The following is a 15,849-nucleotide window of genomic DNA, read 5'->3' as shown; positions in this document are numbered from 1 at the left end:
TTGAGTTTTGTTAAATACTCTTTTTTGCATTTATCATGATGATCAAATGGTTCTGATCTGTTTTATAAAATTACATGTGTATTACAATGATTATTTTCATATGTTCAAACATCCTTCACTCCAGGTATAATCCCACTTAGTCATGGTATATAAAACTTATAAATGTTGTTGAATTTTGTTTGCTACTATTTTTTTAAGATTTTTTGTGTCAATATTCACAGGGAGATTGGTCTGTAGTTTTCTTTTCTTCTAGTATCTTTAATTTTGGTATAAGGATAATTCTGGCCTCATAGAATGAGTTTGGGTGTGTGCTCTCCTCTTCAATTCTTTGGGAGAGTTTGAGAAGAATTGGTGTTAATTTTTCTTTGAATGTTTGTTAGAATTCACCAGTAAAATCATCTGGTTCTGGGCTTTACTTTCCTGGGAGGTTTTTATTACTAATTCAGTCTTACTCTCTTTACTGTTTATAGCTCCATTCAGATTTTGCTTCTTCATGACTCAATCTTGATCAATTGTATATTTCTAGGAATTTATCTATTTCTTCTAGGTTATTGAATTTGTTGGTGTATAATTGTTCATAGTTATCTTACATGTGTGCATACTCACTCAGTCATGTCCAACTCTTTGCAACCCCATGGGCTGCAGCCCACCAGGCTCCTCTGTCCATGGAATTTTCCAGGCAAGAATATTGGAATGGGTTGCCATTTCCTCCTCCAGGGGTTCCTCCTGATCCAGGGATAGAACCTGTGTCCCCTGCACTGGCAGGCAGATTCTTTACCATTGCACCACCTGGGAAGCCCCTATAAATTATCTTATGATCCTTTTTATTTCATGGCATTAGTTGCAATGTCTCCTCTTACATTTTTAATTTAAGTCACTTGAATCTTCTTTTTCTTTTTCCTTAGTCAAGGTTTGCTATTTTCATTGATCTTAAAAGAAAAAAAAAAAAACCAACTCATGGTTTCATTGACTTTTTCCTTAATTCCTTTTTTCTGTTCTCTATTTCATTTGTCTCTGCTCTAATCTTTACTCTAATTTGCTTCCATCTGCTAACTTTGAGTTTGTTCTTTTTCTAGATCCTTGAAGTGTAAGATTAGGTTGTTGATTTGACAGTTTTCTTCTTTTTTCATGTAAGCATTAACTGTTATAAACTTCCATTTTAGTACTGATTTTACTGTAAGTTTTCATATGTTGTGTTTTTCTTTTCATTTGACTTCAGATATTTTCTAAATTTTTTTCATGCTTTCTTCTTTGACTCATTGGTTGTTTAAATGTGTGTTGTTTAATTTCCACATTTTTGTGGATTTTCCTGTTTTTCTTCTGCTGTTGATTTCTAGCTTGATTCCATTGTGGTCAGGGAAGGTACTTATCTGAATTCTGAATGTTTCTTCTCAGATTTAAGATTTGTTTTTATCATTTAACTTGTATTCTATTTTGAAGGCTATTCCAAACACACTTGAGAAGAATGTGTATTCTGTTGTTGTTAGGCGCATTTTTCTGTCTGCATCTGTTTAGTTCTGATGGTTCCATACTGATGGTTTTCATCTCTTCTGTTTCCTTATTGATCTTGTTCTATCTATAAATGAAAGCAGAGTATTGAGGTCTACTCCAATTATTATTTTGCTATTTCTCCTTTCAATGTTTGGGAGCTTGAATAACAAGCATATCTATTTATAATTGTTACAGTAGCTTCCTAGTGAATTGACCCTTTTATGGTTATATAAAGTTCTTCCTTGTCTCTCATGACTTTTTTTGTCATCAAGTCTATTTTGTCTGATAAAGGTATTGCCACTCCTGTTTTTGTTTTTTGGGTTTTTTTTTTTTTTTTGCCTTTTCATTCTGTAAAAAAAAAAAAAAAATTCTCATGCTTTCTTTCTTCTTTGAAACCAGTCAGTCCTAAAGGAAATCAGTCCTGAATATTCATTTGAAGGAGTGATGCTGAAACTGAAACTCCAATATTTTGGCCACCTGATTCCACCTGATGTGAAGAACTGACTCATTGGAAAAGATACTGATGCTGGGAAAGATTGAAGACAGGAGGAGAATAGGATGACAGAGGATGAGATGGTCGGATGGCATCACTGACTTAATGGACATGAGTTTGAGCAAGCTCTGGGAGTTGGTGATGGACAGGGAAGCCTGGTGTGCCTGAGTCCATGGGTCACAAACAGCTGGACACAACTGAGTGACTGAACTGAACTGACTCCTGTTCTTAGGTTCCCATTTGAATGGAATATCTTTTTGTACCCTTTCACTTCCAGCCTATGTGTGTTGTCCTTAAATAAAGTGGAAATAGCATGCAGTTGTATCTTTTTTATCCATTAAGCCCATCTACGTCTTTTAATTGGTGCATGTATTGCTGAAAGTTTTACTTTTATGTTCGAAGGATTCATCAACAAACCACTTGTTACACACATAGACAATTTCAATTTTTATAGAAAATTATTTGGTTTAATCTGGACTCCCAATTGAGAAAGAGTCCTGGGCGGTACATAAACTCAAATTGCAGCTTTGGGAGCTCCTTCTTAAAATCCCAGGTTGTAGAATGATATTACCAGCTTGTAAGCAAAAATGCAGCTCTGGTTTTATTTTAACCCTTTTTACAATGTTGTTTCTTTCACCTTGTGAGTCAGGATTTTGTTAGACCCCAGGGGCTTGACCAGACCTCTTGGGGCTCAAGAATTCCAAGAACCACTCCCTTTCTTATCTAAAGTGTTGATTGACTTATTGTGCGTGCAGGCAGGCATGGAATATGGGCAGTGTCTGGGCAGATGAGCCGGTCAGAGGCCCACTCTCCTGCTTCTGAAGCCTGAACAAGACTTTCTCCTTTTTAATTCCCCTAACAGTGCATTTTATCCATTTACATTCAAAGTAACTACTTGCAGAAGACTTACTATTGCCATTTTGTTAATGGTTTCCCATATATCCTATAGCTTCTTTATTCCTCCTTTCTCTCCTTGCTACCTTTTCTATTTCATTGATTTTAATTTTTTATAGTGATTTTAATTTTTTATGTGTTGATCCCCTTCTCATTTCTCTGTATGTATACTATTTACTTTCCTTGTGATCACCATTGTAATAAAATAAAATATAAAAGTCTTAACAATCAATTTTAAACTGATAACACCATGTTGAAAATTTATTCATTCATTCATTTATTATTTGGCTGTGTTTAGTCTTAGTTGCAGCATGTGGGTGCTTTTGTTGCGATGCATGGGCTTCTCTTTAGTTGTGGCACATGGGCCTAGTTCCTCTAGGCATGTGGGACCTTAATTCTCCAGCCAGGGATCTAGCCCACGTCCCTTGCATTGGAAGGCAGATTCTTAACCACTGGACCACCAGGGAAGTCCCTAAACTGATAACACCTTTAACTGTATATAAAAACTTGGGCTTCCCAAGTGGCACAGTGATAAAAAATCCACCTGCCAATGCAGGAGATGCAAGAGACACGGGTTTGATTCCTGGGTCAGGAAGATGCCCAGGAGTAGGAACTGGCAACCCATTCCAGTATTCTTGCCCGAAAAATTCCATAGACAGAGGAGCCTGGAGGGCTACAGTCCATGGGGGTCACAGAGTCATATACCAATGAGCACACACACACACAGTCCTGTATATTTCTGTCACCCTTCTTAATATTATTGATGACAAAATTAGCTTCTTTAAAATACTATGCATCCATTAACAGGGATTTATAATGACTATTTTTTTAAAAGTATTTTCCAGATAGTAAAGTTATTTACACATCTACATTAAATATTACAAGATTCTGTATTTGTCTATGTATTTTCCTTTACCAGGAGTTTTATATTATCATATGGTTTTGTGGTGCTGCTTATCAATTCTTTCACTTCAACTTAAAGGACTCATTTAAGCATTTTCTGGGCTTCCCTAGTGGCTCAGCTGGTAAAGAATCCTCCTGCAATGTGGGGGACCTGGGTTCGATCCCTGGATTAGGAAGATCCCCTGGGCAAGGGAACGGCTACAATTCCAGAATTCTGGCCTGGAGAATTCCATGGACAGAGGAACCTGGTGGGCTACAGTCCATGGCGTCACAAAGAGTCGGAAACAACTGAGCAACTTTCACTTCACTTAAAGCATTTTCTATAAGGTCAGTCTAATAGCCATGAACTCCCTCAGTTTTTGGTTATCTGGGAAAGTCTTAATTTCTCCATTGGTTTTAAAGGACAGTACTTGGTTGCAGATTTTTTTCTTTCAGTACTTTTGAATATATTATCTCACTCCCTTCTAGCCTGCAAGTTTTGTGTTAGGAAATCTGCTTATAATCTAAAGGAATTGTATGTGATGAATCATATTTTTGTGCTGCTTTCAGATTCTTTGTCAGTGTCCTATGACAGTTTATGATGTGTCTTGGTAAGTCTTCAGACTTATCCTAATTGGGTTCTTTGAGGTTCTTGAATCTGTATATCCATCCCTATGTCAGATTTGGGAATTTAGGAGCCATTATATCTTAAAATAGATTCTCTGCTCTTCTTCTCCTTCTGGCACTCCAATAATGCATATGTTTTTCTGCTTGATGGTATTTCATAAGTCTGCCAGGCTCTCTTCATTTTTCTTCATTATTGTTTCTTTTTTTTCCTGCTCTGCCACAATAATTTCAATATCCTATCTATGAATTTGCTGATTCTTTCTTTTGCCTGGTCAAAGTTGCTGCTGAGTCCCTCTAGTGAATTTTCTAATTCAGTTATCATATGTTAGTTTCAGAATTTTTGTCTTCATTGTTTCTTTTGGTCAGTATTCTCATTTTGTTAATGAATCATTTTTCTTTTCTTTAGCTGTCTCCCTGTGCTCTCTTTTAATTCACTGAGCACCCCTATAATGATAGTTTTGAGTTGTCTGGTAATTCGTATGTCTCCATTTCTTTAAGGTCACATTGTGAAGACTTCACTTGTTCCACTAAATAAATGTGCCACGTTTCCTTGTTTCTCTGCATGTTTCTTGTTGGGATTTCGGCATTTGACAAATCAACAGTCTCTTTTAGACTTGAGGATTTTCTCTACTCAAACTGATTAGAGGTTCTGGAGACCTCTCAAGCCTTTTCTGTGGATGCATTCTCTCTGGGCTTATCTATGTAATCTCCTAAATGAGGAGTTAGCTGGTTTCTACTCAGGAGTACTCTTGCGTCTGTCCTCACTAGGGACTCTCTAGTGCGATAGTAAGCGGTGATATCATTGCTTATTGCAGTTCCACACATCTGTCTGTGGTACTGCACTCTGGTGTATACTGACTGTTCTCTAAGACTCACAGGCTTGCACCTTGTTCCTGCCTGTGCTTAGTAATCAGTCCCTCATACAGCACCCACTAAAAGTCAGAATGTTAGGGACTTCCCTGGTGATCCAATGGCTAAAACTCCAAGCTCCCAATGCAGGGGGCCCAGGTTTGGTCCCTGGTCAGGGAACTAGATCCCACATGCTGCAACTAAGATTTCACATGCCACAGCTAAAGATCCCACATGCAGCAACTAAGAACTAGCACAGCCAAATAAATATTTTAAAAAGTTAATAAAAGTCAGAATGTTAGATGTATGTTCTATTCTTTTCTCTCCCCAGGCAGTAAATGGGATCTGAGGGTTTTCTCCAGATCACACTGCACAGCATAAAGGGCTCTGGCAAATTCAGTTGGATTCAATTCAGTCACTTAGTCGTGTCCAACTCTTTGCAAGCCCATGGACTGCGGCATGCCAGGCTTCCCTCTCCATCACCAACTCCCGGAGCTTGCTCAAACTCAGGTCCATCGAGTCATTGATGCCATCTAACCATCTCATCCTCTGTTGCCCCCTTCTTCTCCTGACTTCGATCTTTCCCAGCATCAGGGTCTTTTCCAGTGAGTCAGTTCTTCATATCAGGTGGCCAAAGTATTGTAGTTTCAGCTTCAGCATCAGTTCTTCCAATGAATATTCAGGACTGATTTCCTTTAGGATTGACTAGTTGGATCTCCTCGCAGTCCAAGGGACTCTCAAGAGTCTTCTCCAACACCACAGTTCAAAAGTATCAATTCTTCGGTGCTCAGCTTTCTTTATAGTCCAACTTTTACATCCATACATGACCAGTGGAAGAACCATAGCTTTGACTAGACAGACCTTTATTGGCAAAGTAATGTCTCTGCTTTTTAATGTGCTGTCTAGGTTGGTCACAGACGCTTCCAAGGAGTAAGTGTCTTTTAATTTCATGGCTGCAGTCACCATCTGCAGTGATTTTTGAGCCCAAGAAAATAAAGTCTCTGTTTCCATTGTTTCCCCATCTATTTGTCATGAAGTGATGGCACCAGATGCCATGATCTTAATTTTTGAATGCTGAGTGTTAAGCCAACTTTTTCACTCTCCTCTTTCACTTTCATTAAGAGGCTTTAGTTCTTTTATTTCTGCCATAAGTGTCCCAGATTTTCATACCAGGGTTTGATATGGTTATTTTTGCACCTTGCCTGGGGTGCAGGAGCCTTTTAACTTGTTTTCTGCTCTCTCATGTAAGTATTTGGTCTGTGTACTGTTGTGCATCCACAAAAGGATGAGAGTACAGGGCTTCCTATTCCACCACCTTACTGATATTATTCTGGTTTTGTATGTGTGCGTGCTCAATCATGTCTGACTCTGAGCGACCTCACCAGGCTCCCCTGTCCATGGGATTTTCCAGGCAAGAATACTGGAGTGGGTTGCCATTTCCTCCTCCAGGGGATCGTCCTGACCCAGGGATTGAAGAAGCCATGTCTCTGGTATCTCCTGCATTGGCAGACGGATTCTTTACCACTGGGTCACCTAGGAAGCCCATTACTTCTGAGCTTGACCCTCTTTTAAAGTTCTCATCTGATTAGGCTGGGTCCATAAAGGATAATCTCCCTTTTGATTCGTTTAAAGGAACCTGATTAGGTATTTTAATTTCATCCTCAAAACCTTTACAATTTGCTATATTCAATTAATTAGAAGCCAAATCACAAGTTCTACCCATATTCAGGGGGAAGGAATTACACAAAGATACATACGTCAGGGATCAGAATCATGGATACTTTGTGAGAATTCTGCCTACCACACCAGTCATATCTTATGTTGGTGATGTGGGTACTTCCAGAGATGCTGGAGTCTAACCTCAAGTGCTTCCAGGACCTATAGTAAATCTTGGCATACAAATGTTCTCTGACACCTCTTAAAGGTAAAAATGGAACACTTGTTCTAATGCCAGTCTCTTCTCTCATTAGCTAAGGATGTAACAAAGGCTAAGAGTACACGAGGCAGGCTCTTACCAAAGATTTTATTTTTGAGTAAATGACTACATTTAAATTTTCTGGTGTTTCACACCCAATAGCTTCACTCCATTGTTCCCTGAATGTCCCACATCTCTGAGCCTTTGTTTGGAAAGTTTTATGTATCACTGAGTTGTACAAAACAGAAACCTACTCAAGTGAGCTTCAGAAAACATTAGAGGATTTTTAGTGTGGATCTAGAGGAAACTCCCAGAATCCAAGGATACTAATTGGGTTTTATCAGGGACTGAAACTAATATAGATATATATAGTTTTAGTTAATAAAGAAATGTAGTACATAAAATACATAAAATCTAATATAGAAAAATGTTAGTGGAAAAATCTAGATGATGTATGTTCCTTAAAAGCTTTTACACTTGCTGGGGGAAAAAAAAAGTGTAGGTATAAGAAGAGAAAAACAGACCAAAAGAATACTATAGAGAGCTTGGAAAGTCTGTGTATGCAGATACATCTGATATATAATAACGACTGCAACACAGATCAATAGGAAGACATAAGCTTGTTTAGTAAATGATGTAAACAAGGAGGCTGATCCCAACATTAGATCATATACCATGATGGATTTCAAAGGATTAAAATCTGAATATTAATAATAAATAGCTAACTAGTAGAAGTAAATGTGAGAAAATAGCTTTTTGATACAGCAACAGGGAAGATTAAGAATAAAGCATGCTAATTTGTCTTCATCTATGTTAAACTTTTTTTTTTTCTAAAACACACCATTAACAAAGTTAAACAAACTAGACTGGGAATAGATATTTGCAATGCCTAAAATGAAAGGAGAATAATATTTAGAATAGACAAGGACCTACTACAAATCAGCCTTGTAAACATCAGAAAAATGGGCACGGGAATAGGATAATTATATAATGGTAAACCTTAATGGCTAACAAGTCTATGTACTTGTCAAACTCACAAGTAATTAAAGGAACGAAATTTAAACCAATGTCAAACAGAATGTTATATTCATCAAACATGCAAAAGTTAGAAAGTCACATAATACTATTTGCAAATATGTGGGGAGATGAGATCCATATTTAGCTAGTGAGAGTATCAACTGATGCAGACTTTGTGGAAGATGGTTTTAGTGGTATTCTGTGAAATTAATAGTATCTATGACTAAGCAATTGTACTCCTAGGTATATATTCTAGACAAATTTTCAGTTTCAAAAGAATGAAATGAATGCAGATACTCACCACTGTGGTGTTTATGGCAGCAGGGAGGTGATGTGGAGGCATCAGAAGTGTCCTTCACTATAAAAATGGATAAGCCAAAGGTAGTGGAGTCAAACTGTATATATACACATCATGTGTGACAGAAAAGATCAAGAGCTTGTTGCATTTACTTGTGTAAATAGAAAACACAAACACGCATAATACTAAAAGTCTATTCTTTGTGTTATCACTATTCACCACATGAATTCCAACTTAGAATCTTCTATTTCATACCCACATTATTATCAGTACTGCTGCTGCTGCTGCTAAGTCACTTCAGTACTAAGTACACTTATCTCTGCTCTATGACAGAGGTTTTGGTTCTATTATTTCTTGGATCCCAATCTACTTTTCAGATTAAATTTTCACTTTATTCCAATATATTCCCTAGTACATCTTTTTTGTTTACATTAAAAAAATTTTGTTTGTCTGTACCATGTACATGTGGGATCTTAGTTCCCTGACCAGAGATCAAACCCATGCTCCCTGCAGAAGCAGCACAGTCCTAACCACGAGACCACCAGGAAGCCCAATCTTCTGGTACACCTTTTGGAAAGGTTATATGGGAGGTAAACTTTGAAACTTTGGATTTCTAAAACGGTATTTTGTCTCAGGCCAGAACAACTTAAAAGTTTTGGATATATGCTGATGAAAAATTTTTAAGTCAATCTGATTTTGTTCAATTTGCAAGTAACTTCCTTCACATTTTGGAACTTTGCATGGTGTCCTTTATCTGCTCTGAATGTCATAAAGATGAATTTAGAAGTGTGTGCAAGTTACAGTTTTTGTTGAGTTATGAATGGACCAAATTTGATCTGCAGACCTATGTTGTGCTTCAGAACTTGGAAATAATTTCAAATGAGAGTGATTCCTCATTCTGAATCTATCGCCTCTCTTTCCTATTGGATCCAAGTTGGAACATGAAGACTTCTTATCTCACATCACACTATTTAATTATTTTCCCTTCTATTCTATGGGACCCAAATCTAGATGGGGTGATTTGCTCTTTAGATGTCTACTTCCTACTTCTCAGCACAACTGTTGAATTTGTGGCAAGTTCTACTTTATATTATAAAGATATTTAAATGTTCCTAAGCTTGTTACGTAAATTCAACATTCTCACTTATCCATCAGAAGACACTGCTTTCAAATACTGATTTCTTTGCTGACTTTCTTTACGCTGTTGTTTTTCAATTGTTTGCTAACTATTGTTGTCATCATAGTATCTGATTGCAATAAGTGAATAACCTTCTCAAAATACCTGCACTGATGGTGGATGAAGGGGACATTAAACAGCCACTTCAAAATGACCGCACTCGTTTCTTTCTAATCTATGCATCCACACTCACTGCTGCTGTCCTGAGTCAGACATCTCCTACACACTGCTTGGCAAAAAAGTGGTCATTATCCTAAACAGTCTCATGATACAGCACCCAATCATTACAAGAACTCCTTCATTGTCCCTCCCTACTTTTGAGGTTTCCTTGAAGTCAAATTCACCTTCCGTGGTAGTCTTCTGTCCCTATCTGTCCTAGGTCTTCCAACAACTCTTCAAAGATTATCTGTCCACCGCACTCGTTTCCCCAAACTTTGGAAATTTAAATACTTTCACCTATCAGAGTATTAATGTTTGTGATTTCCGGGGGTGTGGATGGGAGGGGAAGCAGAAGCATGAACCAATATGCAACCTTGAACAATTTCCTTTGGGAGATAAACCTGCACATGGTTCTAGGGAAAACCAACACTCTTTTGAAGGATGATCCTAATATGACAGAAATGTTTTACTATCCATTCCAGGATGACATTAGTTCTGAGCATTAGGTTTTGCCCTTCATGAATAAGAGGAGCCCTACAATCATCCATCCTAAAAACTCAGGCTCCACATACTAATTTTTCTTTGACTTTATTTGATTTCTTCATTTTTAGTTTATTTTTCTTAGTGTTCTGTCAAGGAAATTAGTTGGGAAGAACACATAAAAAGATCCTTTAAAGCTCTGCCTTGGAGGAACAAAATTGGTTTGATTAGATTTAAGGAAGGTAGTTAGTGGAAAACTATTTGTCAGCAATCTTCTTCACAGAAAATAAAAATAGCTCTATTAAATCACAAGGTGGTAGGGAAAAGAGCGTAATTTTATAGCTTATACTTTTTAATTCACCAGTGATATATGAGCTTCTCATACTTCATCCTGAAATTATATTGAGGAGTGTTTTAGAAGTTATATTGGCCAGATGAAATCCCATGAGACATTGTATTTGTCCCTCGTTATATTTGAAGTGGGAATGGTATCAGTAATATCGTTTTTCAGCCTCTTTCTTAATACTCCCACAGAAAGGTTCAGGAGTACCTTAATCGTTCTCTAAAATAAAACCTGAGTAGCTTCTACTGAGGTATTTTTCCCAAATAAACTTTTAGAGTTTAGAATTCTGCTTAAATTTTAGGACTGTACCTTTTTGAAAGTGAAAGCATTAGTCACTCAGTCCTGTCTGACTCTTTGTGACGCTATGGACTGTAGCATGTTAGGCTCCTCTGTCCATGGAATTCTCCAGGCAAGAATACTGGAGTGCGTAGCCATTCCCGTCTCCAGGGGATCGTCCCAACCCAGAGACCAAACGCAGGTCTCCCATGTTGCAGGCAGATTCTTTACCATCTGAGCCACCAGTGAACATTTTTGGGGACTATAATTTTTAATTTTGCAAACTGCTTCACAAAGAGAATGCGAAGTACTAAAAAGAAGATAGCATTCTCTTACACATTTTCTAAAGCTATAAATGACTGTGCTTGCTATTCCCTGCGCTTGAAAGTTCTGCAGAGGTAAAGAAACTATAGCTTTAGATGTTAAGATGGTCAACCTTGTCTAAATTCTCTTTTAGAAACAAAGGGATTACCTAAAGGTTTGAGCTGGCTGTTTATATAATCCAGTGTATCTTTTAAAAGTAGTTTCTTGTTCTCTGTACATCATCAACTATGTGTATTTATTAATGCTTTTGACAAAAGAAAATTAATTTTAACTTTAATGTCTTTCGTAAGAAATCTATTTATTATACATTAGATAAGATGGACAGCTAATAAGAACTTCAAATAATGAAAAAAGTATCTTTTCAAAAAGATATGACTGATCACCAATCTTGAACTAAGTAAAAAACATTTCCATCTCCACTTATGGCTTCCTTCGGAAGTAAAAAACAGTAAGGTAAACCTGTATTTCCTTCATACCCAGCAATACAAGGGACTAAATGGTTAAAGAAAACAGCCGTCTTTTTATGACAATTTTTCTCACCTTGAATTTCTAAATCACACTTTAAATAGCATTAGTTTATTTATCTACTCACTGTGCTATTTCTAACAATCTAGATGTATAACAAAAGTTTAGAATGTTTTACAGATGCTAATAGGATTTTCTTTTAAGCACAGCAAATACCTAAAACTTTACTTCTGTTCATGGTGATGTTTGTGTTTGAAGAATTTTTCAAGTTATATATACAACTTTAAGTCCAAAGAGATCAGAAAAATATTTACAAAGTAAGTATGTAGGGAATTTTAGAATTTCATAGACCCAGAGGAACCAATGATTCTTTAATGAGTCAGCATAAAACTGTAGTTTGTGTAAACAATTCTATTCTGGACATATAATTTTTAATTGTTTAAAATTTTAGGGTGGTCAATTTTAAACACGCTTATTAAAAGTAAGATAGTTTTGGTTTTAATGACTTGCTACATAATACTTATTAAAAATAAGTGTTAATTATGGGCATGGGCATTAACTACAAATTACTTATCAAATTTCTCTTCAGAAGATTTAAATTATTACTTTTATTCAAATATTGAAATTTTGTCACTATCAAAACAAAAATTCTAATGAAGCGTTATTATTTAATTCTAAGTTTCCAGTAGTTTAGAAAAAACCTTTGGCTATCCATTTAAGTACAAAACTATTTTTAGTTTATATGTCCTGTTATTTATTTTGGTAACAAACTTTCTTACTTGACTTTGTGTTATGAGAGCATTAAAAAAAATTTTTAAATTAACTAGAATACTAGTGCATATAATACTTGTTGCATTTGTAATATTTAAATATAATATGCAGACAACTAACAAGTTTGATCACTGATAAATCAATTGTTCTTTGTGGTCTATTTCCCTTTCCAAAATCATAGCTTGTGTATCTGATTCAAGCTAAAGAAGTAAAATATGTCATAATTATACTTATTTTTATGAAAAGCGAAAGTAGCTCAGTTGGGTCCAACTCTTTGCGGCTCCATGGACAATACAGTCCATGGAATTCTCCAGGCCAGAATACTGGAGTGGGTAGCCAGTCCCTTCTCCAGGGGATCTTTCCAATCCAAGGACTGAACCCAGGTCTACCAAATTGCTGGCGGATTCTTTACCAGCTGAGCCACCAGGAAAGTCCAAGAATACTAGAGTGGGTAGCCTTTCCCTTCTCCAGTGGATCTTCCCAACCCAGGAATTAAACTGGGGTCTCTTGCATTGCAGGCAGATTCTTTACCAGCTGAGTTACCAGGAAACAGAATATGACTGTGAAAAATCGACTGAAACCAATACAAGATAGGAATAATTTAGAATGCCAAAATTAGTATTTTTAAATAAACTATGAATAAAGGGGACACCGAGGCTTGTCTTAAGGAAGCTGTTTGTCATTTTTTTAGAGATTACAACACACATACAATAAATGAATTTTATCAAAATACAGCACATTTTTCTACTATATTCATAAAAATCAATTCCTATGCAAATAGTACTGAAAATCAACTAAAATGAGTTAAAATTTACAAAGAGTTGTTAAAGGGTTTCAATCAATATTATTAAAACTATACAGTACAATAATCAATTGATAACATCTTGAAAGAAGTGCAGTATTGGAGTTCACATCTTTTAAAAAGTACGCCTATTTACGATGACTAGCAAGAAACAAATGAGTTCAACTCACTTTTGCAAAAATAATGTAGATTACTATTTTTGCTAGTCCTATAAAAGACTTTACCTTCAAACAAGGTTGAAGAACAAAGCATAACAGATTAAAAATACCAAAATTATATTCTTAGTAATTAAAAATGAATTGTAATAACTGAATATTGCTCTAAAGAAAGGCTCCAGACTAGCCTCAACTAAAAACAGTTCTTGGTCTTCTATGGCACTTTTTTCTGGTCCAAATAACTATGCATTAATTCTCACCATTGCATGTTATTCAAATTTTATTTGATTACATAGAACAAAAAGAAATAAAAGTAATGGTCTGAACAAAATTCATTAACTCTATCAAACATTTGTTACACTAACGAGGAACAAAGGCAGTTGGTGGTAAAACACGATCACACATACACTTAGAAACCCTTTAAAGACTCTGGAGTGCCGAGTTCACACTTCCTGTTGCCTGCAGGAACAGCCCTTCCTTGAACGCAGTCTCACACGGGCAGGCTCAGGGCCCGCCCCTTTGCTCTCGATTCTCCACAGCAGTCCTCTATCGCTATGCCAGTTTCACAGACTCGCTTTGGTTTCCTAGCTCCATGCGCACTGTTTTCCTTCTACTTTACCAAGGCAACGTGAGGCCAAACAACACCAAGAGGCCTTCCAAAATCTTCTTACATTTTCTGTTACAGCAACACTATCTCAAAACTGGCCATTGTAGTTTCATTTGTTGCTTAAAGTAAAAATTATAAATTAAGTTTAAAATGGAGTACTAATTATAAAACAGATTGCAAGTACCACCATTTGCAAAAAAAAAAAAAAAAAAAATCAAGGGATTTCTGCAACACAGAAAATGCATGGACCGAAAAATAAAGAAAGAGAATCCATGGACATTCATCTACAGTAGAGTTAAAAATTTCCTTTGACTAAAAAATTGAAAATTGATTCACTAGTAGCAACTGTATAGTCAAAGGCTATGACAAGAACAAATCCTATAGAGCTCATAAAACACAATTTATTGTCTTTTTTATTTCTTCAAAAAGACATCACATTTTATTGCATTATTCTATTAATAAGAACACATTAACAACTGTTTTTTCATTCTTTGCTTCCAGATTGTTATAGAAAATAACTGTTTTAATCTGGCCTTGGAAAGGGAACCCACCTGTGCCACCTTCACCTACTCACTCTTCAGTTCAATATGCACATAGCAAAAGCCAACACTTCAAATCTCTTGCCCACATTAAAAGAAAAGTTTCAGCAGAAAAACATTAATACAAGTTGAATAAAAATAAGGGCATAAAAGCTATGAGATAGACAGCTCTGCCATCTGTCTCTGGGCTACAATCAAGGCTAACTAGAGCCTTGCACAGAGTTCAATCATGAGTATGAAATCCAAAAATAAACCTACACTCTATACAAAAACAACATACATCTGTTTTTGTAGCCTTGATTGCTATGTTTAAAAACCTAACGAGAAGTTTTATATGGTATGAATTCAATAGTCTCCCCCATATACTGTACAGTGGTTCTTTCCCTCTAATCACAAGTTCCATTATTTCATTAATGTACAAATTTTAACATAATTTTTTTGAGTTCTTCTTTATATATAAAAATAGTCAAAATATTAATTTCCCCGCAAGTATCTTCCAATAAATCTTGCTGTCTCTCTGTTTTTTTAGTCCACGACTTTTATGAGGAAACCTCTCTTAAGATGATGAGTTCTACTGTGTTCTGGAAAGTTTTTAGCAAGGACACTGCTTGTCCATGTTCAATATTGATAAAACTGTAGCCGTTAGCCTAGAAGAGAGAAGAAAAAGACTTAAATATTTTTTTTCATAATAATTTGTGTTTGCACATTTAAATTTCTGCCAGGTAGTCCACAAATCTGGCAGAAAATAAGAATCATTTTGGCAATTTAAAACAACATCTACACTCCTGGGCTCTACCCCATCTCTATGGAAATAAAAGCTCTAAAGGTAGGACCGAGGAACCTGGATCTCGTCCACTTTTTCAGATGATTCTTATGTAGCAATCCTGGTATTAGGAAGCACTTGTCTAAGACATAGTGTCAGACATGGCATTGAGTATATACACACTACGGTGAAGCTGAGGTTGCCAAGTTACAAGGGTGGTAGAAGAGGCACAATAAAGGACAGAAATGGCATGGATCGAATAGAAGCAGAAGATATTAAGAAGAGGTGGCAAGAATACACAGAAGAACTATACAAAAAAGATCTTCACGACCAAGATAATCACGATGGTGTGATCACCAACCTAGAGCCTGACATTCTGTAATGTGAAGTCAAGTGGGCCTGAGGAAGCATCACTGAACAAAGCTAGTGGAGGTGATGGAATTCCAGTTGAGCTATTTCAAATTCTAAAAGATGATGCTGTGAAAGAGTTGCACTCAAAATGCCAGCAAATTTGGAAAACTC

At 36.3% G+C, this 15,849-nt stretch overlaps 1 protein-coding gene across 9 annotated transcripts in view; it reads right to left on the bottom strand.

Annotated features, from left to right (window-relative positions):
• Positions 1-13,124: 13,124 nt before the first annotated feature.
• The window catches only part of ERBIN (erbb2 interacting protein), a 126,579-nt gene continuing 123,854 nt past the window's right edge, over positions 13,125-15,849 (bottom strand). For 5 of the 9 annotated variants that reach the window (XM_040262626.1, XM_040262627.1, XM_040262628.1 and 2 more), the window contains one exon: positions 13,168-15,211. In XM_040262626.1, the coding sequence (XP_040118560.1) occupies positions 15,104-15,211 (108 nt within the window). In that variant the 3' untranslated portion in view covers positions 13,168-15,103. Of the gene's footprint in view, positions 15,212-15,849 lie in introns of all 9 variants that reach the window. The other 4 variants (XM_040262622.1, XM_040262624.1, XM_040262630.1 and 1 more) reach the window with 1 other exon arrangement.

Source organism: Oryx dammah, unplaced genomic scaffold (genome assembly GCF_014754425.2).
Source record: "Oryx dammah isolate SB20612 unplaced genomic scaffold, SCBI_Odam_1.1 HiC_scaffold_20, whole genome shotgun sequence".
Lineage (NCBI taxonomy): Eukaryota > Metazoa > Chordata > Mammalia > Artiodactyla > Bovidae > Oryx > Oryx dammah.
This window is presented reverse-complemented; position numbering and strand designations above follow the sequence as displayed.